This window comes from Carassius auratus, unplaced genomic scaffold (assembly GCF_003368295.1).
Source record: "Carassius auratus strain Wakin unplaced genomic scaffold, ASM336829v1 scaf_tig00215808, whole genome shotgun sequence".
Lineage (NCBI taxonomy): Eukaryota > Metazoa > Chordata > Actinopteri > Cypriniformes > Cyprinidae > Carassius > Carassius auratus.
The window spans coordinates 178,748-205,516 of record NW_020528251.1 but is presented as its reverse complement, the minus strand read 5'-3'; the positions used below and the strand labels follow the sequence as shown (position 1 = coordinate 205,516).

The window sequence follows — 26,769 nt, the reverse complement described above, 5'->3', positions numbered from 1 at the left end:
CTATACTGAATTTGTGGGATGTAGCTGAAAACATCTAGAAACAAAATGGACTCATATATATATATATATATATATACAGTGGACAAAATATTATGTCAATATTAAACATTATGAGGGAGGACTGCAATTGCCTACTCCAGAAATAAGCACCAGATTAACATTTTGAACTTGCCATGCCGTCATCCTTTCTGAATCTGTTTTGGCATATTTAACTTATCACACACTATCAAGATGAAAAGATTACATAGTATACATTGATAAATACAGTCTCTTCATTTTGTAACAAGTCAAATAAACGGGTCCTAATATGAGTCAACAGAGAAGGAAAAGAGACATGACCTTCTATCATACTTTTTGTTTTTGGTGTACACTGTACAGTAAATAATGTGCTGTGCTGCATAAGCTGGACAGCAGTCTCTGTCGATCTTTATGAGCAATCAGTCAAAAAGCTCCTGAGCCACAGAACAATTCAGGTGCATTCGCAAATGGTGTCTGTGGTCCTTTATCAGCTTGCTATCATGTCACAATCTTCAAAACCAAGATAGTTGTATTAGCAACCATTATCATACAAAAATTATGATTATTAGGCAACCTACTATAACAGAATAATGTTTCGATATCCAACAAATAAAAGTGGTGAGAAAGTGGCTCAGGTGCCCTTGAGCAAGGTATCAAAACCCCCAACTGCCCCCCGGGAAGCCGCAGCATAAATGGCTGCCCACTGCTCTGGGTGTGTGTTCACAATGTGTGTGTGTGTGTGTGTTCACTGCTCTGTGTGTGTGTGTGCACTTTGGATGGGTTAAATGCAGAGCACGAATTCTGAGTAACTGTGGGTCACCATACTTGGCTGAATGTCACGTCACTTTTCACTTTTCCTGTAATCGTCACCTCAGCCTTTTGGAGTCTGGTCATTGTACTTTGAATGTTTCCAGTAGCTCCATGAATGTTCTGTTAAGTATCTGCTTCTGTGCACTTGTTTCCTTCAATGTATTTGTGCTTTTGTGTTCACTAAACATCCAGTGAACCGAGGCACCAGTTTTTAGATACTGTGACATGTTGTGTATACAAATACTCTGTCTCGATATCAATTGTTAAAATAACTTTAAACATTGTTCCAAGTTTAGGGTGATTTTACAGCCAAGACTTTCCAGACAAAACATTTAAAGGTAGTGGCTCTTACGCTGTCTTAAATTAATTTTTAAATGTAAAAATTACCAACCGTATCTGATACTGGAAAACATTTCAACAGTTTCACACAATGGCCACATGGTGTCAGTAAAAGAGTTAACAGAGAAACACACAGTCATACCACGAGCTTTCTGAGGATCTTCTAGACTGAGATAATCACTTAAATTTGGACTCGGGTCCAAATACCATGTTGACTTAAATTGCTTTCAGTTAAAGCTATTTTTAAAACCTAATTCTCGGTACCAGATTACAGTTGCAGTGTCTTACACTCTCAGCAAAAAAAGGTACAAAATTGTAAAGCCAATGATACACTATAAAAATGCAGTGCAGTGCATTGTAGTTCATTTTATAATTTCATGACAATTATGAAAAGTAACAAATATTGCCACAAAATTGCATCCCGTAATGTTTGTCACTGTGAGTTGTCACTACGGTTTGAAAGTGATCGTTATGCTGGAAAGTGTGTAGGCATGACAGTAACTTGTTCGTCTTTAATTTATAGACAAAAACAAATACACAATACTGAGAATCAACCCTGCATGAAAATAAAAAGTGAGCTAATTCGTACTTTTGTTTTATAAAACCTTATTAATAAGTTTATTTTTCCCTGTACAAAATTCAACTTTTTCTTTTGATTTGGAGTAAAAGTAACTTGGACTAGTTTTGGTGAGAGTGACAGCTGGAAAGAGGGCGTGGCCTCACTGCGCGGCCGCTTTTAAAGCAGCGTGATTTACTTTCTTTTCAACATACATCCTGCCCTGGTCACCGAGAGATCATCTGAAACTAAAAAGCGTCAACTTGCAAAAGTTCTGTCTGGAGAGTGGCTAAAAGAGCTGACTTCACTTCCAGCAACTGGTGGGATCGTCGGAACATTAATGCAACCTGAACCGCAGTAGGTTAATAAGTTGTTCACTTCATCGAAACCTCAGCAGAAATCATGACGGCGGAGCAGCATCAGCTGAATTTGGACTACGGCGACTTTGACATGAGGTTTGGTGTGAAGAAGGAGTCTGCAGCTTTGGGACCGGACCGCTCTTTTATCCAGCAGTGCGGTGTACACGTACCAGGCTCCGTGTCCAGCACACCCATGAGCACCCCGTGCAGCTCCGTGCCTTCATCACCGAGCTTCAGCCCGAGTGGACAGAGGAGCGGTGCTGACGATCTCTACTGGACCCTGAGCACGGGGGCATATCCACAGCACGCAGATCCACACTGTCTTGAACTGACACCTGAGGATGTCCGGGAAGCGTTAGGCGCTAATCTCATGCATGCACACCCTCCTCAGCTCCACCAGGCAGAGATGGAGGGATACAGGAGCATGGGTCAGTTCCACGCACCAAACATGCATCAGTATCAGCAGCAGCAGCAGTACACCGAACTCGGCCACAATCCAGACTTCGGGCAAGGCAAAAGCGTGGAGCAGTTAATGGAGCATCTCGACTGTTCATCTCAAGGCGCATCGCACCTGAAGTCCCATAATTTCCATCAGCAGACGCACCACAGGCGCAGCGAGCGCGCGGAGAGCCGCTTCTCCGACCAGCAGCTGGTGTCCATGTCTGTGCGCGATCTCAACCGACACCTCCGCGGCATGAGCAAGGACGATATTATCCGCCTCAAGCAGAAACGCCGTACCTTGAAAAACCGCGGGTACGCTCAGTCTTGTCGGCACAAACGCGTTCAGCAAAAACACACGCTGGAGAGCGAGAAGACGAGCCTGGCGACGCAAGTGGAGCAGCTGAAGCGCGAGCTCAACAGGCTGGTGCGCGAGAGGGACGCGTATAAACTCAAATGCGAGAGGCTCGTTGTCGGAATGAACTGTCAGAGTAAAGGACCCTCTTGTGAAAAACCATCGTCACCTGAATTTTTGAGATAGTTCAACACCCTCCAATAAGATTTCTAACATTTCTTCTTCTTCTTAAAAAAAAAAAAAAAAAAAAAAAACCTTGGTCTGACCTCAGAAACATGCCTAAAAACCAGTTGGAAAACCAGCAAACCATCTGAGACTGATTGAAGTTGTTTCTGTCAGCAGAGGAGAAAGTTTTTATTCTGTTATTCAGTATCCCATTTCATGTTTTTACTAGACTTTATCTCTGACATGTCAAGCTGGTTTTGATAATGTATCTTTTATCTTGTAGTTTTCACAACAGTCTCCATCAGTCATCTCAGCTATGCAAATGACATTTGACCTTTTTTTTTTGGCAATAGATGCATTGCATTAGTATTTGTGTTTGTTTGTTTCATTAATCAGTTATACCATGTGTTCCAGTTGTTCCTTGAAACTCTTGAAGAGTAAACGATTGTGATTGTGATTTCATTGTTACCTCCAGAATAAATTTTTGAAGAAAAAAAAAAAAATCATTCGGTCTCCCTTGTTTAGTTTTTTTACACTTCCCCAGAACACAGTTCATGCTGTATTTTATTGCGCGAAACATACGTAGCACAGATGTTTTATATGTAACCCATCAACAGACTGACTTGAAACACTAACAAATATATTAACCTATACACACACACAAAATATCATGAGAGCATAAAAACCCCAGTACACAGGTATGACTGCTTGCAGCAACCTTTGACCTTGCTTAACGGCTGTTTCCTGAGACAAATGTGTTTCTAATGACTCGAGAGACTCAGTGAAGAGCTGCGCGGCACTGATTGTACCAAGGTGGAAATAAGTTTAGCCCTCTGCTCTCTCCTTAAAAGGAAAGCAAAGGCCATCCATCTGAACTGTTGTTTGGTTTCTCTTGAAAGTAATTGTTGTACTAAGAACTCCAATAACACTGACCGTTTTGCTGGAAAGGCCAGCCCATTATGAAAGACTTTACGAGCAAAGTGAGTAATCTACACTTTAAACCACAATGCGCTTTGGAACATTTGCACTTGTAATGAATTAAAAAGATTTAAACATGCAAACTTAAAATGTGCGAATACTTCGGTAATGAAAATAAATGTAAAAAGCTAAATAAGTTGCCGATACACTTTCACAACATTGACATATAGATCTTCAAGCACTGGTTGTTATTTTTGCATTACACAACTCTCCTTCTCTCGGGATCCAAACAACATGTGTGGCAAAACAGCCTTTAACCCTTGACCTTGTCGTCAACTGCTCCTTTAGTGCAAGTTAGTGCAAGACCGACCTCTTTGAAATGACCTGCCACCTGTGCAATACAGGGCCACAGGTGTAAAAGCAGTTTTTCACTAAGCAACAGCTTTATGATCTCTTTCTCATCCCGTTTAGAATGAAAAGTAGCTTGACATTCATAAGTGAGAATGATTTTTAACTAATAGGGTACTTTCACACTTGGCTGTATTGCCTGAGTTGTTTGCCCCATTGGTTAGTAACGACGGCGCAGGATAAGTAAAAATGCCTAGCACTGCTCTTTTTTTTTTACTTTTATATTTATGTTTTGTTTCCAAAGTTTCAGTATAAACAGCACTTGCATCTTTCTTACTGTACTGCTGCTCTAAAGAAGCCTGAAGGCGAACAGAAATGAGATATAGGCCTTCAGCTCTCTGCATGCAGTGCATCAGTCATGCTCGTCAGGAAAGTGAGTGAAAGACACATTTTTATCAAATAATACGTCATTAATAGCGGTCACCTTCCGCGATTTGGCATGATTGCGAACTTAGCGTTGTACCCCCAGGCCACCCCTAAAGCAACCCGGGTGTGCACCAAAATAGGTTTATTATTTATTCAGGTTTTTTTTTTTTTTATTCCGCAGTAAGCTGTTCTGTATATTTGCTGTAGATTTTTTTTACTGTAGCCTACTCAACTTTGCTCGGGTTCCATCTACATGACTGTATACAAATGCATGCATTTTTTTACATGTAGATAATCATTTGTATCATTAATCTTTGTTTTGTTTTGTTTGGTGTTCTTGTAGTGAGAAATACTCGGTGTACAATGTTTTATCACAGCATATGCAGTGGCGTTGTAAAAGTCACTAACAACCTCTCCATGCGCGAGATATTTTGGCTAATGTGAACCCACCCGTCCCCTCCTTCCCCCACTCTGCCTTTGCCCGAGGGGGAGGGGGCCATTGAGTCAGCACTTTGCCCAAGGTGTCTGCTTCTCTGTGGCATCAGAGGGTCACTGAAACCAGAAAGACTGGAGCAGGAAGAGACCAAGAACAAGCAAAAGCTCAAAAAAAGTTGATATTAGATAAACGGAGGCTTTCGAATTTCCGGTAGAAAAATTGTAATTACGACGATAGGATGAGTTGGCTTTAAAGTATTTTTTATACACAAATCCATTCCTATGAATGTCAGTGTTTAGTATTAATTTGTTAACTTGCCACATTGTTTGGCATTGGCAACTGCATGTGTAGTTTTAATATAAAATACATTATATTTATTACATTTATAGATTTAATGTAATATACATTTATATAATGTATATCACATTAAAAAAAAGAATATTTAATTTTATACTGATAATAATATAAAATAATAGTATTGAATATATTGTGTTTGATAACACTGATTAATTACATTAGCCATTTAAAGCCTTTGCATATTTATAATTGTTTAATATGTCTATTTTATTTAAAATTTTAGTATAATGTACATTATACGTATAAATATGATATATTTTATAACTTTATTTATAATTGTATATTATTTCATTCATAACTTCAATATAATATACATTATATTACATTTATAAATTTAATATTAATATTAATTTTATACATATAATAACATTTAAAAAAAAAAAGATATATTAAACAAGATCTACTTTGTGCCATGAGCATTTAGAATGTTTATTTTATTTTATTTTGATTATTAGTACAGTTGTCTGTAGTTTTGGTACAAAAACCCGAGCAAGTTCAGTTCAGTTAGATCACTAATAAGTATTTTCTGGCTGACCATTGAGTCAAGTGCCTGATCTCTCAAGCAGAACTTGGCTGGTCAGAACTGGTCTGTTCCTGCTTTCAGGGTGTTTTGTAGTGTGGATAACACCAATGTCCTCTATCTCTCTCAGTCTTCACGTGAACAGCAGCAGCCGTGTGGCAGTGAGGATGGATGGGGATATATGGCGCTTCCTCTTTCACTTCCTAAATAGAGGTCTGGTCAAGTGACTCTGTTCGAGAGTGAGGGGAGATGAAGTGAAGGAATGCAATGCGGCGGCGGAGCTAGTGGTTTCCGCTCAGGATGTCCACTTGTTTCTGCGTTTGGAGCCATGACTGCTAGTGGAAGGAGGGGGGAGGAGAGATTCATTGTGATTTACTGTTTCACAAGCACTTTAAATCAGTGAAGTTCTTGACTTACTTTACTATGTCAGTAATGTAGTGCAGCAATGTTATCTGCATACAGAAGTCAAACCAAATTGAAGGGAATAATTTTCTTTTTTAGATTTTTTTTTTTTTTAGATTTTCATTATTTTAGGCCTCTAATTTTCATGCCAAGGACTAAACAGTTCTTGTTTTGTGTCCTACACAAGACACTCATTTATAAATGTATGGGATGACATGAGGCTGGGTAAATGATGACGTACATATTTAGGTGAACTATCACAATATTTTGAGTTTTTTACTGCATACTTATGGAAAGGGTTTCTAAAGTGGAAGCTAAGGTGTTTAGAAACTTTGCATACTCGTGCATTTCATATTAGAAAACCTCAGATAAGCAGATGCTCACTGGTCTTTGTGCGTCAGAACTGATGACAACACTTCATGAGCACACAACATACACATGACCCACTGAGGAGAATTCAGGCTTCCTCCCACACTGTCACTTCCTTCTCCCTAACAGACAGCTGCCACTGATACACTTGCCTTTTAGCCTGGCTAAAGTACAGGATTAAACCAGCCATAAAACACTGTGGGTCATGCTTTTGTTGGAGCCTCGTGTGCTTTTATTTTGAAACCACAAATCTGAAGGCTGAACATTTCATGAGCACTGAGTTGACAAAAAAGTGTTCAAAATAGATTCATGAATTTGAGTGAATTTCACAAGGAATGGGCTGAGGCTGGGGTCAAGGCATACAGACGTGTCAAGTAATTTGGCTACAGTTGTCGTATGCATCATGAAATGCAGATGAGCTAAAGGCCACGGTCAAAGAAAGATTGTTGAGATTGGTGAGGTTTTGTTAAATGTGAGCCAAAATCATCACAATTAGAAGAACCAAAGACTTAAACTACTTCAGTCTGTGTGCTTTTTAAATTTATTTACTACACAAGTTTCACAATTTAAGTTGAATTACTGAAATAAATGAACTTTTCCACGACATTATAATTTGTTGAGATGCACCTGTACTTGCAGCATAATCAAATATATTTATAAGCATATCTTTAGTTGCAGCTCAGCACTACTTCTGCACAATTAGAGTGAATTAAGTACAACATGAGTTGTTCCAATTTAGCAGACTTTAAGTAAACTGGTTTACAGTTACAGTACAGCTGCCTGGTATTTGTATTTAGCACATAAATATGTAAATGTATATGTATTATGCTGAGTACAAAATAAATGTATTTTAAATATATTATAGTATTTTACATTATATTAAATATAATTTGTTTTTTCACGGGTGAAAACAAATTTTAAAATGTTGTTCGCACAAAAAAAAAAAGCTTTTACAGTGCTTTGCTGACAATTGTACATGCGCCAAACAGATGACACTGTCAGCAAAAAAAAAAAAAGTGTCATGTTCAATGGAATTAAAGATGAATGTTTTTCATAGAATACAGACTTTCAACATGCTTTCGTCTTAAAGCTGGAGTCAGATTTAGCAGATAACGTGGAATAATTCATAGTGAAATGTAATAAATGACAGGGGTTCCTCATTATTGTTAAATGAAAGTGTTATTTAAAACTGAATCCCATGCAGTCCAGAATCATAAATGTTTAAAAAAAAAAAGTTGTATGTTCTCCCAACAAAATGTGAAATAGGACAGGGATGAAGGAAGTCCTGCTGCTGAAGTTGCTGTGACATGCTCATTGCTAAATAACCAGTGTTAGAGTATCATTGATGCTATTGATACTTTTATCATTTTAGTTTTATTTAATATTTTGAATTAGATTTTTACGTTCATTTTCATTTTAGTTAGTTTTGGCAATTCTGTTTTCGTCATTATTATTATTATTATTATTATTATTATTATTATTATTATTATTATGTATAGTTTTTTTATTATTTGAGTTTTAGTTATTTTAGTACCTCAACATAAACTAAACAAAAATAAGATTTTTTTTTTCTTTTCATTTCAGTTAATGTTTCTTTTATTTCAAGTAATTAAAATGTTTATTCTTTTAGTTGTAGTTGACAACCGTAATATCCCTGCAATTAATGAATCATCTCAACGTTTGGCTTTTTTCCTCCATAATATCAAGGATGACATGATATGACATCATAAAATGAGAAAAGAAATAATGGGACAAAGTGTTTGTTTTGAAGAGCACAAAACATTTCACGCCTCCAGATAGCTGGTGTTTTGCCACTTACGTTTGTCTCTGCTGATCTAGAAACCAGCGTGTATAGTGTAACAGGAGCATGATGGCGAAAGAACACGGGAGACAGAGAAGACGAGGTTTCCCAGGTGGCAAATAGAGATCAGGCTTCTAAGGGTGTTATCAGGCCTCACCATCTCATGTTGAGCTCGCTTGTCAGCACTTTCTCCACCAAGGGCATTTGACACTCTTGCTCGTACGTGCATCAACAGAATGAGGAAGCAGAGTGTTATTTTGAGGTAACATTTCACAGCAACAACTGGGAACCACAAACATTTAACTGCATTAATGTTTCTCGTAATGAGACCGCATTCTGTATACATATTTTCTAAAAGATACCACAATACACATAATTAAATAATCAAACAAAGCTGAATTTGTAGATCGGTGTTTCTTCAACTTCAGGCTGATTTCTATTTTTTTTTTTTTTTTTTTTTTGCATGAAGGTTATATTAAAACTCCCTTCGAAACGTTTTTACCATGGCTTCAATAATTTTGCTAAATTATAAATACCTGTTATGTATAGATGTTATTTCAAATTATTATAATCTAAACAGTAAAATTAATAAACCATTTCAATGACTTGCATACATTTCTACACAAATTCAGATTTAAGTTTTTTCCCTCCATTTCCCTCCATTTACTTGGTCAGTAATAAGCATGCTTGAGATTAAATATAAGGTCTGGGGGAAAAAAAGGAGAAATCAAGGCAAATCTGAACAGATATATATATATATATATATATATATATATATATATATATATATATATATATATATATATATATATATATATATATATACTGTCATTTCCAGTAATGATTATTCCGGTCAATTTTGTTAGTGCAGAAGGTCTGAAAATTATTTTATTTTATGATACATACAGAGGGTTGTTTTATTGTAAAAAGTTTGAAATATAATTTCCACTATCAAGCACAATCTATTTTTTTATGGGAAATACTGTAAAAAAAAAAAAAAAAAAAAAAAAAAAAATGTTATTTTACAATTTAAAGTTTTATACTTTAATATATTATAAAATGTAATTTATGGCAAAGCTGAATTTTCAGTCAATACTCCAGTCTTCTGTGTGATCCTGGAATTATTCTAATATTATTATCAGTGTTCAAAACAGTTGCTGCTTAATATTTTTGTGAACACTTATACATTTTTCAGGAGTTCAAAAGAACAGCATTTATTTGATATAGAGATTATATTGTAATCATTGACTGTCAGTTTTGATCATTTTACTTCATCTTTTTTTTTATGTTTTCTACCAGTCAATTTCTTTTACAGGAGTTTTTCATGCTCATTAAGGCTGCATTTATTTGATCAAAAATACAGGGAAAAATAAATATTGTGAAATATGAATATGATTTGATCTAATATTAAAATTGTATTTTATTTCTGTGATACAAAACCAATTTTTCAGCATAATTACTCCAGTCTTCAGTGTCACATGAGCCTTCAGAAATCATTCTAATATACCGATTTATTATCAGTGCTGGAAACTGTTGTGATGCCAAATATATTTTTTTAGGATTCTTTGATGAATAAAATATAAAAAAAATAAAAAATAAAAAAGAGCATTTATTTTGAATAAAAATCTTTTCTTACATTAAACACTATAGTTCAAAAGTTGTATTCTTTTATTCTTTTTTTATTTTTTTTGACTTAGGCAAGGATGTGTTAAATTGTTAATAGGTGATAGCAAAGGTTTATATTGTTAGAAAAGATTTATATTTAGTTAAATAAATTAACTTTTCGTTAATCAAAGCATCCTGAAAAAAGTATCGCAGTTTCCAAACCTTGCCAACATTGATAATTCTAATAATAAATCAGCATATTAGAATGATTTCTTAAGTTTTGATTCCTTAAGTAATGACTGATGAAAATTCAGCTTTGCAACACACAAATAATTTATATTTGAAAGGATATTAAAATACATTATTTTAAATGTAATAACATTTTGTATGTTTTATCAAATAAGTGCAGCCTTGATGAGTATTAAAGACTTCTTTAAAATACATTACAAGTCTTACTGATCCCAAACGTTTGACTGGTAGGGTAGAGTATATATCCACTGCTCGTAAAAGAAGTCTCTCCTAACCAAAAGATTTCAACTTTTGAAATCTATAGGCATAAACCTTCTTAAAGATGACATGCACTCATAGCACATCATATTTATGGTCAGCCAGTGAAAACCTCTGTAAAAAGAGACTCTAAGCATTAATTGTCTATACATGAGCGTGAAGACCGACAGCTTTGTTAAAAAACAGACACTTTTAATTGTAACTGCTAGTCGATTTACTGCCAGATTTATGCAAATATCCATCTCAGTGCGAGTGCAGTGTAAACAAGCATCTAGTGCTTGGAGACAGAGAAAGAAACACACAAGTATGGGAAAAGATTGACTCTGTCACCTCCACAACGAACTGTGATACTGAGAACAGTAGCGTGCCACTCCCTGCTGTCAAGCCACCATAAAGAAGAAGTGTATAAATACAGCCGATAAACAAAGCACTGAGTCTGCAGAAAGACTTTTTTGTGGTGTGAGAAAACTGCCTGCTAGTCAGTTACAGGATTAGGACAGTCTGTGATGTTTTACACAAAATAATTCGTCCTGATGATCTGGCAGAAGTCAAATGAGCTATACTTAAAACCACAGATAGACAGCTTTGCTAACAATTAGCCTTCGTAATGAGTCATAAATCATTGCAAAGGTCGTGATGTTGACCAACAGGCTGTTCCATGGAAGTCGTCTCTTAATGTGTGATCCAGTGCAAGGACTTTATGTATTAGTAATATTAAGTCACATTAATTCACTTTTGGTTGTCCTTATATAATATACCAAAATAAAGAATATTAATGTAAAATTAAAATTACTTTTAAATCCCTTTATAAGCTTTAATGTAGCGAGACATGATTATTTTCCCATTTTGAATATAGATTTTAAAACAATTTTCATTTTAAATTCATTTAATATTGAAACATTTTGCCATTTGTGATAAGAAGGAAATGTGGTCTCTATTAGCAAATTAATTATTGTTACCATATTTAGTATTATATTATATTATTAATCATAACTTTCTCCAAATATGCTTAATATATTTGTTAAGGATATAAATTTATAAAAATAAATCAGTTTATATAAATTTAGAAAAATGCAGGTACGTTATTTTCTTTGTGTAAATAAATGTAATTAACATTGAAACCATTTTAAACAGTTTTAAATTGATGATAAGAATGAAATGTTGTCAATATTAGCATATTAATCATTGTTCACTAATTTACTGCTATGTGTACCTATATTATATTATATTATATTATATTATATTATATTATATTATATTATATTATATTATATTATATTATATTATATTATATTATATTATATTATATTATATTATATTATATTATATTAAGGAGTGCATAATGTTTATATTTCTTTGTGTAATATTACTGTTAATATGTCCTCTGCAGTCGACTCAATCAATGAAATCAAAGTTGTGCTGATCTAGCAGGACAAGCTAAGTTTCCCTTCCCCCTCCGTTCCTACACTAGTGGTCCTCCTCACATACGCATCTAAACACATTACTGCTGGTGAATGCAGCTTGATAGACGTCAGCATGTGAAGAAGACGTCACCCTGATTTGTGTTGTTCTTCTGGCCAGCAAGTTTGGAGAGCAGGGAATACCCTTGAGTTTAATTCAAGTTCACAGCACCTCACAGGAGAGATCCAGATTGCGCCATCTGCATAATTCAGACAGCGTCCTCATTGACATATAGACAAGTGCTTTTGACTAATTGTTTCATTATAGCATTAGGTTCTCAATTTCTCAAACATGTAATGTAACCCCATGGGCTCCTGAAGGGTATGTAAATGTTTATCAATGCACAGTTGCATTCTGTAATCAACCTCTGTGATATTAAACTTATTACCACAATAAAAACATTAAGCTTAAAGAATGAATATTAGAAAAGTGAATTTTTGCAAAAGGTCAGACAGACTAAATAGTTATTATGCCTCTCGCCATATAATAATATGATACCGGTTGCGGCTTCCTTAATATCATTTTTTAATTATGTAAGGATCTTGGACCTTGGTCATCCTCAAACAAATAATTAAAGACTTTGCACTGCAAAAATAATTTTATTGATCACAATTTTTTTCTGAAAAAAAATATGTAATAATTAAAACAACATTTTTGAGAATCTAAATTTCATCTTGTTTTTTCAAACAAGACAAGATTATTTTGTCGGATTTATATGCTTGAAATTAAAGAATAAATGCAGATGGGGTAAGAAAAAGACTTCAAATGAATTCTCTGAAAAATATAGTTATAATATTATGCAGTAGAAATTAATATAATTTTGAGTCACCGAGACCTTTTCTGTTTCCTTTCTGAATAATTTCATTCATTTTTCTCTTTCGACTTGTTTTGTTTCATTCCCAGTCTTTTTACAGTTAATAATGGTCATTATTATTGAACTCATTTAACCTTATTTGGCTGATCATTTAAAAGCCTTTGGCAGACACATGAGCAACTAATTACATCACAAAATCCATTTGAAATCAGTTTGCATGAATCAATAAGTGGATGGAGAGTCTGTGAAACAGACACCAAGAAGGCGCTAATCAATAGCCAGGAGTATGTTATTTAACTTGTACTAGCACTAGCAACCGCTTTCCAAACCATTCATTTTTACAAGTTTAAATGTGATGAACCTATAATGATTTTAATTTACAAGTGAATATTTGTGTCAACTGTTTATATTTGGTCACATCTAATGCTGGATGGCTTAGAAAGGCTTTAACAGCTTCTAGAATCAGCTATAACTTCACATTCTGTCATAAACTGATGAGGCAGATGGAAAGCGAGCAGGTAAAGCAGGCTCACCTCCTCGACTGTGACTGGTTAAACTGTGAGAGTGAGAGGGTTTGCGGTGTATCCAAGCTTGGAGATGGGTTGAGATAAAGACTCTATGAGGCAGCAGCAAACGTTAGATGAGGGTGAGGGAGTGAAGCAGGAAGGGGCCTTATCTGTTTTGAACAGCGCTGTCCTCTCAGGCATCTCTTTAACCGCATGCAATCAGATTTTTAAATCTAATTAAGATCAAAAGAATATCTACCTTAATCTTTTTTTGAAATTTAAACTGAAACTTGTGGTTTTGAACCATTATAACTGTCTAAGCGGCAATTGGTATTTCAATAATGCCGTTTGTAATTCAGTATTTAACTTTTCATTAATGCTACTTTATCAGGGATGCTCAGATACTAAAATTTTGGCTGAAACAATAAGCCGATAATTATTTTTCATATTATGCCAATTAAACAGTTAATGGCTCATATTAAAATAAAAAAATTAAACAGAAAAATAAAACCAATCATTTTATATGATGCAAGGGTATTATAGTGTCAAAAAATTATAATGTACTGTGTGAAAATTGGATATATATATATATATATATATATATATATATATGTATATATATATATATGTGTGTGTGTGTGTGTGTGTGTGTGTGTGTGTGTGTGTGTGTGTGTGTGTAAATATTAATTCTGAGATTTGATGCAGATTACATTTAACAGTATTATTAAATGATTAGTTTTTATAGACTAAGTAAGCAGTAGTCTAAATTAGTCATCTAAATGTTAACAGGGATACAGTTAACAGCATGAACAATTGACCAAATCTCAAGTGATATTGATATATACAAAAAAAGAATACTGGCCAATGTGGGCCAATGGCATCATTTTATTGCGTATCCCTTGTTTTCATGCTTTTTTTAATGAATGCAATATTGTGTAATGCTGCACTGTTTTCTATGAATGCATTAGGTTTTTTTTTGGTAGTATATGAATGTCATTAAATGAATAAAAGGATAATCTAAATGTAAAAATGCGCATGCACAATTATTATATTGTGTATCCCTTTTCATTCTTTTTGTATGATTGCATCAGATAATGTCAGTGTTAAATGAAAGAAATAGCTAATATACAGTTTATGTAAAATGAATTGAACAGTCATTATCAATTGGTCGATTTAAAAAAAAAAACTGATTTTGTGCCATTATATTGTTTTTGTATGAATAATACATATGTATTGGTAATATTTAAATGTGATTGTTAGACAATGGAAAAGGGTAATCTAATGGTAAAATCAGCATAAATGAGCATGCAAAAAAAAGAAGGTACATTGTGCATCTCTACTATATCCCCTTCTAAAATACTTGAGAACTTTTTGTCCTATTCCTAGCCAAGAAACTGCATTGTTTCTGCATTACAAAGACAAAAGTGCAAAACAGATGAGCTGGCCTGAACGCAGAGCTGCACCTGTCACCTTCCCCAAGCCACACGCTCAGCCAAAGACCACAGGACACAAAGACTGCTTTCACCTGAGACACACTGTGGCTTCTATTAATAGCACAGTTCAGCATTGGTGCTGACACACACATCTAGAGCTAGCGGTGGTGGTTACCTTCACTGACAGCAGTTACTATAATGTGGCTTGTATTACTCATGTGCTGGGAGTTTGAACCAAGGTCATGAAGCTAAAACACTGACAAATAGTTCTCATATTATTTATCTCTGCTCTTTTTGGCCAAAGGAACAGTCTGAAATCAACCCGCTAGCTCTGAAAAAGTACTAGGGAAAGATACGAAGCAAAGGGCAAGAACATGTCACACCAGGGAACGAGCAGAAAAGTTTACACACGCCATCAACTCGAACGTGCTGCACTCCGCAGGATCCACAGGGATTGAAAACAACCGTGTGTCATCATCATTTGAAGGCCGAAAATAGGAGCGGGGGCGTTGAAACCGAAATCTCTCCCGAAAACTACAAAAGACACGGCCGGGCTGTTTTGGCAAGCGTCATCACATTGTTTTCCCCTGACTTGTATTTTCATTTCATTGTTTTGTATCCTCAGGCCAAACACCCTCCTCCAGATGGTGACTGTTCTAGTCTCCTCTTGATGGAAAGTCAGATGTTTACCAGAGAGCAGTGAGGGGGCAGAAGAGCTGACGAGGGCAGTCAGGTAACAAAAGGTCTCCACCTGCGAGTCTAGTTTAATTGGGATGACACATACCAGTATTAGGGATGGATATACACCCTTGTGTTGCCAAATTTGTCCTATATCCCTTTAGAATGGTAAGAGAATTTGCCAATGGCATACAACACTTTCAGCAATTATCTTGAGTAAAGTTCTTCCACCATACAAAAATCTTGCCATGAGTTGCTTGCATCTGATTCTGTAGGTATTTCTATTCATGCTCCGCATCCGAAACTATTCATTCACCCTCATGTTGTCTTGGAACACACACAATGAATTTTTTTTTCCATACAAAGAAAAAATCGAACGGTGTTCAATGTTGTTTTGACTTTGATTATATGGACAAAACAGTCCTTTTTTTTTTTCAAAATATCTTCTTTGATATTCCAAAAAAATAAAAAAAAAGCAAGTCATTTTACTTCTAAAATGTATTTTTCCTTTTTTGTTTCAGTACAAATATCCTAAATCAAGATATATTTACTTTTACTAGAATTAAGTGTTAAAGTGTTGCCAAACATGTGAATAAGAATTTACATAGGACCTTTGAATGCCGTTTCAATGCCCAAAATATCATAATTGCATGTGTAATTTATAGATTCCCCTCATTTTTACCAGTTATTGAATTATGGGCCTAAATGATTTGCATAGAGAAAGAGACTTTGTAATATGATTAAACATGAACCATATCTTTAGTGGCAACGACTGTTTTTTAAAAACCACAAGCAGGTTTCATTTCTCAAGAGAAGTGATTAAGGTTGCGATCATTGGACAGTCGTTGAGCGGTACCTGAGGGGATGACTGTGCTCAAAACACTCATGAAAACAAGATAAATAATTAACCGCTTACAATCACTTGTTGTTCTGTTTAATCAAGCTATTAATAGTAAAGCTCAGGGGTGGCTTTTGAAAGTATAAAAATTCAAGGTAGTGAACAGCATCTGAATGCTAATTTGTTTTGAGAATGCTGTTTTATGTTGGATATATTTATGTAATGCTTAATCATTTTTAAAATGCTGTTTTACATGTCAAAGTTGAATTACAATTCACATAAACAACCCATTATATAAAATCACTGTGGATTTTACAGCAAACAGCAATCAACTAAGAGAGACATTCGTCAGTATTTTGACACTTAGGCCACGAGGTATGCATAAATCTTCAAAATGATCCAGAAATCAATGAGAGACTGATCCTGTTCAAATAACTAAATAAATAATAAATGTGTGGGAAAAACATAAATAAAAAGTACCTTTCAAAAGCTGAGGTCAGTTAGATTTTTGGTTTTTGGACGGAAGTCTTATCAAAAGTCCAAAGCTGCAAAAATTTGATCAAAATAAAGTCAAAAACAGTAATTTTGTGATAGGTGTTATTTACAATTTTAAATACCTGTTTCCTGTTTTGATATGTTTTACATTAAAAAAATGATTTAGTAGTAAAACTATTATTCCAATCCTTGATCCTTTTTAATATGGTGATTTGGTACTCAATTTTTTTTTTTTCAGGGTTCTTAAGTGTATAGAAAATTCAAGAGAACATCTTTTTTTTTTTTTTTTATCTTTTGTGTGTGTGTGTGTGTGTGTGTGTGTGTGTGTGTATATATATATATATATATATATATGTAGGCTATGTCACTTTATGTGTGTATATTTTCTACAATGTAATCCAATCTAGTGAAGTGAGTTGCAAGGTGCATGATAATAGCGCCCTCTTCGGTTTACACAGGACTATTGCTGGTGTGATATGAGAACAGACTTCCCAGAATTCCTCGTTCTGTTAACACGGGTAACTGTTTTTTTTTGGTTTAAATCTAACTTGCAATCAGTAAAGATCTTTTATAAAATAAAATAAAAATTATATTAAATTATAGTTAATAACTACATTGGGGTCCTAAAGTGCAGGGAAATGCATTTAATTCAAAACGTTTCATAACAAAATACCAGCAAACATGGCAGTCAGTTTTAAAACATTATCATAATTCATCTGTTTGAGCTCGCCATGGGTTTTTACAGTGTAAAGTTGTCTACAGAGTACACTGGTCCAAAAGCAAATTAGCCCATATGTTTCCCAATATTGATCTATGTTGTGACAAGTTTCATCTAGAACCAGCAAATTTAGCCCACATGTTCTGGACTTGTCCTGCTCTGCTCTCTCCACTAATTGGGTTGTTTGGAGTCTTGCCTTCTGGTTACTCATTGCCATCCTATTACATTGACCTGGTAGCTTTTCTCACTTAACTAGCAAGATGTTGTATTCTGATGCATTGGAAGCTCCTTACATCACCTCTCTCACTCTTTTATTTTTTATTCATTTAGAAAAAAATCAAACACAGTCTTTGAGGCTCCATTGTCAAATTCTCAAAATGTGGTTACTCTTCCTTGTACATGTTATAACTCTGAATGCAGTCTCTCTTGATTTATTGTCCATCTACACTGTACAATTATTACTAAATTTATTCTGATTGTGCACTTGTATTTTCATGTTATTAGCACACATTTGTAACTAAGTTACTTATTTTATTATTATTGTTAGTATTTTGTACATATAAATTGAGCATCGCATTAGTTCAGTCAGGCCACGTTAGTCACGCTTGCATCAGTCGACAGTCAGCTGTTTCTGACGTGTATTTTTTAATTGTAATTATGTATGCTTATAATGGTTCTGTTCTGTACCCCAGGGGGGTTTGTCTTGCTGCTGACGCTGCTCTGTCCAAGCATGGCTGCATGGACAGGCGTGTGGACTGTTGCCCAGAACATAACCATACCGCCAACACTAACTGTATGCAATATAATTGTCATAAAATATACTTGACGGAAGTGGTCCTGATTAAACGTAATATTTCTTGCTGAACCTACTTTTTGTAATCGCCGTTTGATGCTTTGCACAACAATGACTTTAAATGATCTTTTCAGAGTAATTTCTCCAAATTTGATGTGCGATTAATTCGATTTATTAATCACCACATCATGTAATTAATTAGATTTAAATTTTTAATCGTACCAGCCCTAATATATATATTGTGTACATAGAAAAAGTCTTAGATCTTTGAGTTCAGTTCATTAAAAATGGGGGCAAAAACAAATAGTAATAATTTTGTTCAGTGTATATATACATATATACATATATGGAGAGGATTGTGAAACAAAACCCATTCAAAATTGTGGGGGAGATTCACAAAGAGTGGACTGCAGCTGGAGTCAGTGCTTTAAGAACCACTACGCACATATGCAGGACATGTATTTCAGCTGTCAGATTCCTTGTGTCAAGCCACTCTTGAACAACAGACAGGGTCAGAAGCCAGCGTAAAGTTTCCACAGTCAGTGATGGTTTGGGGCGCCATGTCATCTTCTGGTGTTGGTGTTTTCTGAGGTCCAAGGTCAACGCAGCCATATACCAGGAAGTTTTAGAGCACTTCATTCTTCCTGCTGCTGAGTCTGACCAACTTTATATAGATGCAGATTTCATTTTCCAACAGGACTTGGCACCTGCACACAGTGCCAAAGCTACCAGTACCTGGTTTAAGGACCATGGTATCCCTGTTCTTAATTGGCCAGCAAACCCGCCTGACCTTAACCCAAATCTATGGGGTATTGTGAAGAGTAAGATGCGATATGCCAGACTCAAGAATGCAGAAGAGCTGATGGCCACTATCAGAGCAACCAAGACTGATGACTCCATGCCACGCCGCATTGCTGCAGTAATTCAGGCAAAAGGAGCCCCAACTAAGTATTGAGTGCTGTACATGCTCATACTTTTCATTTTTATACTTTTTAGTTGTCCAAGATTTCAAAAAAATCCTTTCTTTGTATTGGTCTTCATTTATATTCTAATTTTTTGAGATACTGAATTTGGGATTTTCCTTATTTGTCAGTTATAATCATCAAAATTAAAAGAAATAAACATTTGAAATATATCAGTCTGTGTGTAATGAATGAATATAATATTCAAGTTTCACTTTTTGAATTGAATTAATGAAATAAATAAAATGTTTGATGACATTCTAATTATATGACCAGCACCTGTATATAAATACCAGCAAAATTATTTAAATGGGAAAATTGACTTTTAAAATGTACACATTTTCTTGAGTGATTCTGTGGAAATGAGAACATCTCTTTTTTGTTTTTAACTAAGGAGCTCATATGATTGGTGTCACGAATTTGCTTATTTGAATAGTGACCTAGATATGGTGCAGAATTTTACACATTACTTATTCATTTTGTTTTATCTTCAATATACTTTTTTTTCTTTTTATCCTAAAGTTGTGGAAATTGGGTCAGTTTTTTACTGAGATGAATGGCATAATTTACCCCAACTCACCCTCATGGTTAATAAAACAAGTACAATTTGCAACGCAGTTCTTAATACTGAGATGTTTCAAAGATATACTCCACTGTTTAAAAGTGTGTAAAAAGGTTTTAGGTAAAAAAATGTGTTTGTTTGTTTTTGAAAGATCTTGTGCTTTTCAAGCCTTCATTTATTTGACCAAATAATCATTTGATACAGTACAATTACAATATTGTGAAATATTATACAATTACAATATTGTGAAATATTATAAAGATTTCTAATGTGATGTAATTTTATGGTCACATTTTTTATGATTTTTTTTACAATTATTTATAAAAAAAAAAAAAACTTTTGAATGGTTATTATATATTTAGAAAATCTCTATATAAGAATGTATTAATGTTACATTGCTGTATTTAAGCAAAATTGTAAACCTAGTGAGTCTTTATAAATGAGTGTTACGTTCCACAACCCCACAAAAATCTCCAACAAATTGTTTGTCATAAAAACAGTTTTATTAAAATGAGGCATTTTTTAATACAGCATCTTTGGTGAAATAAATATTTGAATGCCTCAAGTATAGTCACTCTAACCACTCTATAGTTTTGATTAATTCCTTTCACTAACATCATCCAAGGCACATCAAACACATAATCATGAGTGACTGCTGTTGTTTTAAATATATGAATATAAAAGTAATAGTGTTACAAAGGAGGTCATTTTCATAACTTCACAACATTTAACAACACCGAAAGAAAGAAACAGACACAACCAAATACAGGCAAACTCATTTTCAAAGTCACCGAACAGAAAAGTACTTTGGTTTATTTTAACTAAAGTATATAAAGACTGCTAATAAATCCCCCATCTAATACAATAAGTACAATTAAAGTGAAGGCACTTTTTTTTTTTTGCATACACATCATTCAAAATATTTTTCTGATTAATCTACAAGCTTTATTCAGATTTTTTTTTTAAAGTGCCATACTAAAACAAAGAAGACCACCACCAGCGCAGTTATCCTGTGTTCATGTTACTGCAGACATCTCGACCTGGGCCAAGTCCCTATAATCGCATTATCAAATGTCCCGTGGACCTGCCTGCCCTCCTGCTGACCCTTGCGTCCTCTGTGCAGGCCGGGCCTTTGTGTCAGGTTAGTGAGGTCCACTAGTTCCCTCTTGTGAGAAAGCAGTGTCACCATGTGGTCCAGCTTGGAGCGAATGGAGCTGTAGTGGTGCTGTCGCTCTTTGGTGATCTTGAGGAAGCACTCCCTCAGGTTGACGTCTTGTGGGGCAAGACAGACGGGTGGGTGACAGTCCACCTCTTGTAGGTTGCAAGCGGATGAAGCGTTGGGGTTGATCTGGTTGCTGCTCAACGAGGTTTTCGATTTGAGCTTGTCAGCACATGTTTGCACGCTCACGTCTGCTGTTTGGCAGGAGGTTTGTGTTGAGATGTCAAAAGAAGGTACAAGACCAGAGATCCTCACATCGACAGTCTGAGTGGTAACATTCGTTGCCAGTAAACGAGGAGGGTCATCCGAGGAGATCGCTTCCTCTCTGAGTTCTTGCTCGATCCAGTCTTCACCTAGTGTGGAAGTATCAGAAACTGGGTTACTCTTTCTGTCTCGATCTTCAATGTCTTTATTCATCTGTTGGATCTCTGGGGTATGAAGTCTGGCTGGAGTGCTTGTCAGACATTCTGGTTGAGGCTTTGTTGTTCGTGCCAAGTAGGAGGGAGGCGTTCCAGGTGGTTTAAGGATAAGATGGTCATATAAACCGCTGCTCCTGGCACTAGAGGGAGCTCTTGTATTCGCTGGCAGTGGCAGGGACTGGGCATAGAGGATGCGGAACTCTTCATCGAATTTCTCGGTTATCTGGCCAGATAACTCGATAAGGTTGCTGCTGTTTAGTTTGCCATCTGTCCAGTTAAACCTGTAGATAAAAATGTGCCAAAATAAATAGTAAATGTATAAGTAGAACTGGGGTCAAACCTGTTATGTACTGACTGTCTGACATTTACAGTGTTAAAATCACTTTATTTAATGTTACAAATTACATAATTTCTTTGTGATTAGTGTACATTGTCTGAAAGGTTATACTACACCCAGATATAACCTTGTTTGTTTTTCCATAAAAGGAAAGCCAATAGGGTCCAAAACAATACTGGACCCCACTGACTTTCATTGTCTCTACAAAATACATTTTTTACAAAATATAGAAGAAATTAAGTGGAAAAGGAGTTTTTTTTGTTACCTGTATGAACCTGTGGCCACTCTGTTTCCATCGATCAGCATGAAACGCTCATGAACCTTTCCAGTGATCCGAGCACCTGACCTCATGTAGTAGGAAGAACCTGTTATGGTTCGTATTTTCATTTGCTTCAAAAAAAATTAAAAAAATAAAACAACATTTAAAAATCTAAATAAATTACATACAAGGTAAAAAACAACACTAATAATAATAGCACTAATAATAAGAGCTCATACCAGCAGCTCATCCAGCTGGACATGAAGGTTTTTACACATCTGCAAGAATGAGGGAAGAGAAGACTGCTCTAAAAGAATATACACAGGAACTCTGCGGCGTGTGCAAGCTTCTTTCAGGTCTTGGAAGATATCCAGGTCTGTCAAGGAGTCTGTCACAATGGCAATCACCTAAGGATAAAAATCACTTCTGATTAATGAGAAATTAACAGAAGTAAACGATTCTTTATGCAACTAAGAATTTATGACCGTGTTTGGATAAACATGGTGGGAAATGAATTAACAATTTACAGCTTCAGCATCACTGAACTTCACTTTCTAGCTCATTTGAATGATTGTCATGACTGCACAGCCGCTGGCTACACACCTTGATGATTTCTTATTACATTTGGCCTTTAAGTACATGCAAGCTGGAACAGATCCAGGCTGCCTCCAGGTATAACCTAAATACATTCAGCTCAAAAACCCCTTCAGTTCAAGGACTGAAGAGCCTGTTGTGGCACCTCCAGGTTCAGATCCTTAGAGGTAACAGTTCAGTGTGAAAGACGCTTCTGCACATTCTTACCATTCCACATTTATGATCCAGAGAACTACTTTGCATAAGTCACACACGCACCGGTGCCTTCAATCACATGAAAACCCAAACTATTTTTTTTTTATTAACAAAACTTAAATAAGACATTTTTAAATCCCAATAATCTTGAATTCATTGTTATTCTTGTCATTGCTGTTGCTTGGTTTTTGATATTATTTTAATCCTCTTAAAAGTTTAAACTGGGAAGTATGAAAACAAATTAATTTCCCAACTTAATAACAGTAAATAAAAAATAAATAAATTAAGGTGTTATGGCATTTAAATATTACGTCTAAACGATTAGTTATTAATTAAGTAGTCTTAATTGTTAATTAATTCAACAGATACAGACATCTGTTTCCATTTTATTAGTAGCTATTTTTTAGGTATTCATTTTAGTAGCTACACTACCGTTTAATAAATACCTGTTTAAAAAGAACTAGTAAAACTGTAATATACAAATAGTACTACTAGTAAAAATATACCAGCAACAACTGGAATACATGCTTGTTGGAAATGAATAGTTGATGTAACCATATCTACCATTTAAATCTGGGAAATTAAAATAAAAATAAATAATTTTACAGGTTACAAAAGAATAGTTACTAGTCACTATTGGGATAATGACAAGTAATAATGCCACTAACTGAAGTGGTAATCTCTTTTGGAGGAAGTACTAGTGTCAATCTGTAGTTTAAAATTCAGAAAGATAGTAGTCACTATTGGATTACATACTACTAATTTAAGAATGAATACCAGTAACAGAAAAATATAGTTCATAAATGTGTTCATAGTAATAATTAAATGTTAAAGCTGGTCCTAGATGTAGTCAAGTATCACTGTTAAATATTGCCTTGATATTCCACTATTCTTGAAAAGTTGCTTTAGAACAGTATGCATTAAGTTTCAGCACAGGGGAGAGCAGATGAATTATTGCTACAGATGAATTAGCAATTTAATACATAAAAGCATTAATAATAATAGGCTACATGAAAAAAATTAAGTATTACGTCCACTTGTCCATGTGTGTTTGTATATATATATATATATATATATATATATATATATATATATATATATATATATATATATATATATATATATATATATATATATATATATAGGGAAACTGCATGGCCTGAGAAATACCTCTTTTGCATTTTTTATCATCCTCCTGGCTGCCTCTTTGCAGCTATAAATGCACTCTCCATAACTCGGCTGGAAGTAGGCGGCAGCACGTGTTACTCCACGGAAAGAGCCTGCAGTAAACGCTGGCCAGCCCATCTCTAGTACTGGAGGCTCAATATCAGACACTTCGGGGAAATAAGTTACAGAGGAGCAGTCCAGTGTGCCAGACTGGTCCAAATGAGAATCGTCTCCAATCAGAGAGAGGGATTTAGGCACTACAGCAGCGCGGGAAATCCGCCTGATCTCGTCGTCGGAGAGAAAGTTCGGGATTCTCTCTTTCTGCAGGAATCCCATGAAGGACTGGACTCCGCCGGCGACCAGCTCCTCCAGAGCGAGTCTGTGTCTCTCATTGTAAAGCTCTTTGAGGTTTAGATCCTGGCCTGTCCTCGGTGTCCGCCAGCCCGGCGAATCCTCAAGACACTGGGAAAGATTCATAACTGAAAGAGTACTAAGCAAGATGAATATCACACTCTAACACCTGTATCCTGAACTTTCAGAGGTCCTGTCCAAATGTTCTCGTCCCACCGCCAGGCGGCCATTGGTCGGTACAATGTTTCCAGTCAAGATGTTGCGTCACGTGCCCGCTAAGTAAGAACGCTATTGGACAACCTGCCCTGCGCCTATTGGCCAAGAGTTTGAATTCGGAGGCAAACAAATGCGGCGTGTGTGATTCACCTCTCTGTTGTTAAATGAGAAATGTACACGGCGGTGTTGTGAAACTAAAAACGGCCTCATAAAATACAGGAAATAATAAGCCATATAAACAATAATTATAAAACCAGTTGAGATTATGGCAGCATGTCTAAGCAGCACTCCTCCAAATCTACCATTCTTGCTGAATTAACTCGTAATACTGTTAGAAGAAATGCACTACTCTTAAAGGATCATTTATAATAGTATAAAGCTACAGTGTAAAAATACTAGCTCCATTCTTCTCTGCTGTAATCAAAGAATCCATCGTACAAACTTTACAGACTATTACCATCATCACCATTTACATTTCTACTATTATTGCATGAAACTAACAAACAACAACAACAGTTTATTGAACACACTAGGGTCATGTTGTCACACTATTTCGGGTAACTGTCAGCCAACAAAATTAAACAGCTCTGAAACAAAATAATTCATGTAAAAGCAATAATATAAAAGATAAAAAAAAAAAAAGTAAAAAATATCTGAAATTCTACTTGTAAATTGACAATGCCTTGATTAGACTATATGGTAGTGTGATTATTCAGTCGCTTTAGCAAAAAATATTAGAATTGCATTATAGCTGACAAATTTCATAAAAATATAATAATAATAATAATATTCTACTTGAAGACTTTTTGAACTAACCTTATTACTGAAATATAATCAATGTGACAACTAAACTCACTTTCCTCTAAATAATATTTATAAAGCTAAGCTATATTCATCCTGCATTTACACCCCCCCCCCCCCAAAAAAAAGAAAAAAAAAAGAAAAATAAATATTCTTGCAGAGACCTTAATGAAGGAAAAGCCCAAACCGCATGGCAACCGTCTCTTAATGGACAGTAGGTGTTTTCGGGCTTTATCCAATCAGATTCATCTGTGCCTGTACTGTCAAAAAAAAAAAAAAAAAAAAGAGAAAAAAGAAAAGCTGCACATCTGAGGGTGTAATTGCCACTGTGGCGAGAGGGGGAGCCCCCGGACAGCAGGTCTTCCACCACGTCCTAAGAAAAGAAAAGTAAAGACTTTGAAACATTATACATATTTTATGTGTGTGCACATACAAGGGCTGAGTGTCACACAACCTGTTGGTAATAGACGGGTGTTTGTTGCACTCTGGTTGACTGGTTGTTATCAGTTCAGAGAGCACCACAGTAGGGGAACTATTAGACTTACTTTCACCTTATATGACCCTCTCAAAAAGAAGTAGTTATCATTGTTTCTGAAACTGTTAATATTTCAAATGCAGAACCATTTGCACACAGCTGTGCATATTAAGCATCCTTAGTAATAGACTGTATAAATATTTATTGTGATTATTACCCAAAGATAACAACAGCGTAGTTATATAATAGTAATTGCAAAATAGTCTCTCTACCCTATTCTCTGATAATAATAATAATAAAAGGTTAACATTATGATAAAATATCTGTATTTAATTGTATGTTGCACAACATCAACATCATCTATTCAGTTTTATTCCACTGATAATTCCAATAATAATTGCTTTCTGTTGCGTGTTCCATATCAATTTCCCTTGGCCATGGTTGTGTATTGTGTATTCATATTCTGTTCTATGTTATTCCAGAATTAATATGTACAGCATGCTAAAAAATAAATAAAATCATTTTGCCATAGAGATTGTATTCTGTTATATTCTAATAATGTTTATTCTGTTTCATGTTGCATATTAATTTCCCCCACACATGGCTGTGTAGCAATGTGCAATTCTGTATTCTATTATATTCTATTCTAATAATAATATGAATTGCATGTTGCGCAATGATATCCAGTTTGGTCGCGTGGCTATAGAGAATGTGTTTTATTTTATTTCATTTTATTCATTTGTAAAT

The 26,769-nt window shown here is 35.1% G+C and overlaps 2 protein-coding genes across 2 annotated transcripts; one reads left to right on the top strand and one right to left on the bottom strand.

Annotated features, from left to right (window-relative positions):
• Positions 1-1,922: 1,922 nt before the first annotated feature.
• LOC113095885 (transcription factor MafB-like) lies at positions 1,923-3,543 on the top strand. Its single transcript, XM_026261200.1, has one exon. The coding sequence runs from the start codon at positions 2,126-2,128 to the stop codon at positions 3,059-3,061; it is 936 nt and encodes a 311-aa protein (XP_026116985.1). The 5' UTR covers positions 1,923-2,125; the 3' UTR covers positions 3,062-3,543.
• Positions 3,544-20,473: 16,930 nt separating this feature from the next.
• LOC113095926 (protein FAM83D-like) lies at positions 20,474-24,841 on the bottom strand. Its single transcript, XM_026261271.1, has 4 exons — positions 24,183-24,841; positions 22,463-22,630; positions 22,230-22,354; positions 20,474-21,908 (listed from the first exon to the last, which is right to left on the bottom strand). Exons 1-4 carry the CDS (start codon positions 24,654-24,656, stop codon positions 21,011-21,013), a joined length of 1,665 nt encoding a protein of 554 aa, XP_026117056.1. The 5' UTR covers positions 24,657-24,841; the 3' UTR covers positions 20,474-21,010.
• Between the last annotated feature and the right edge of the window lie 1,928 nt (positions 24,842-26,769).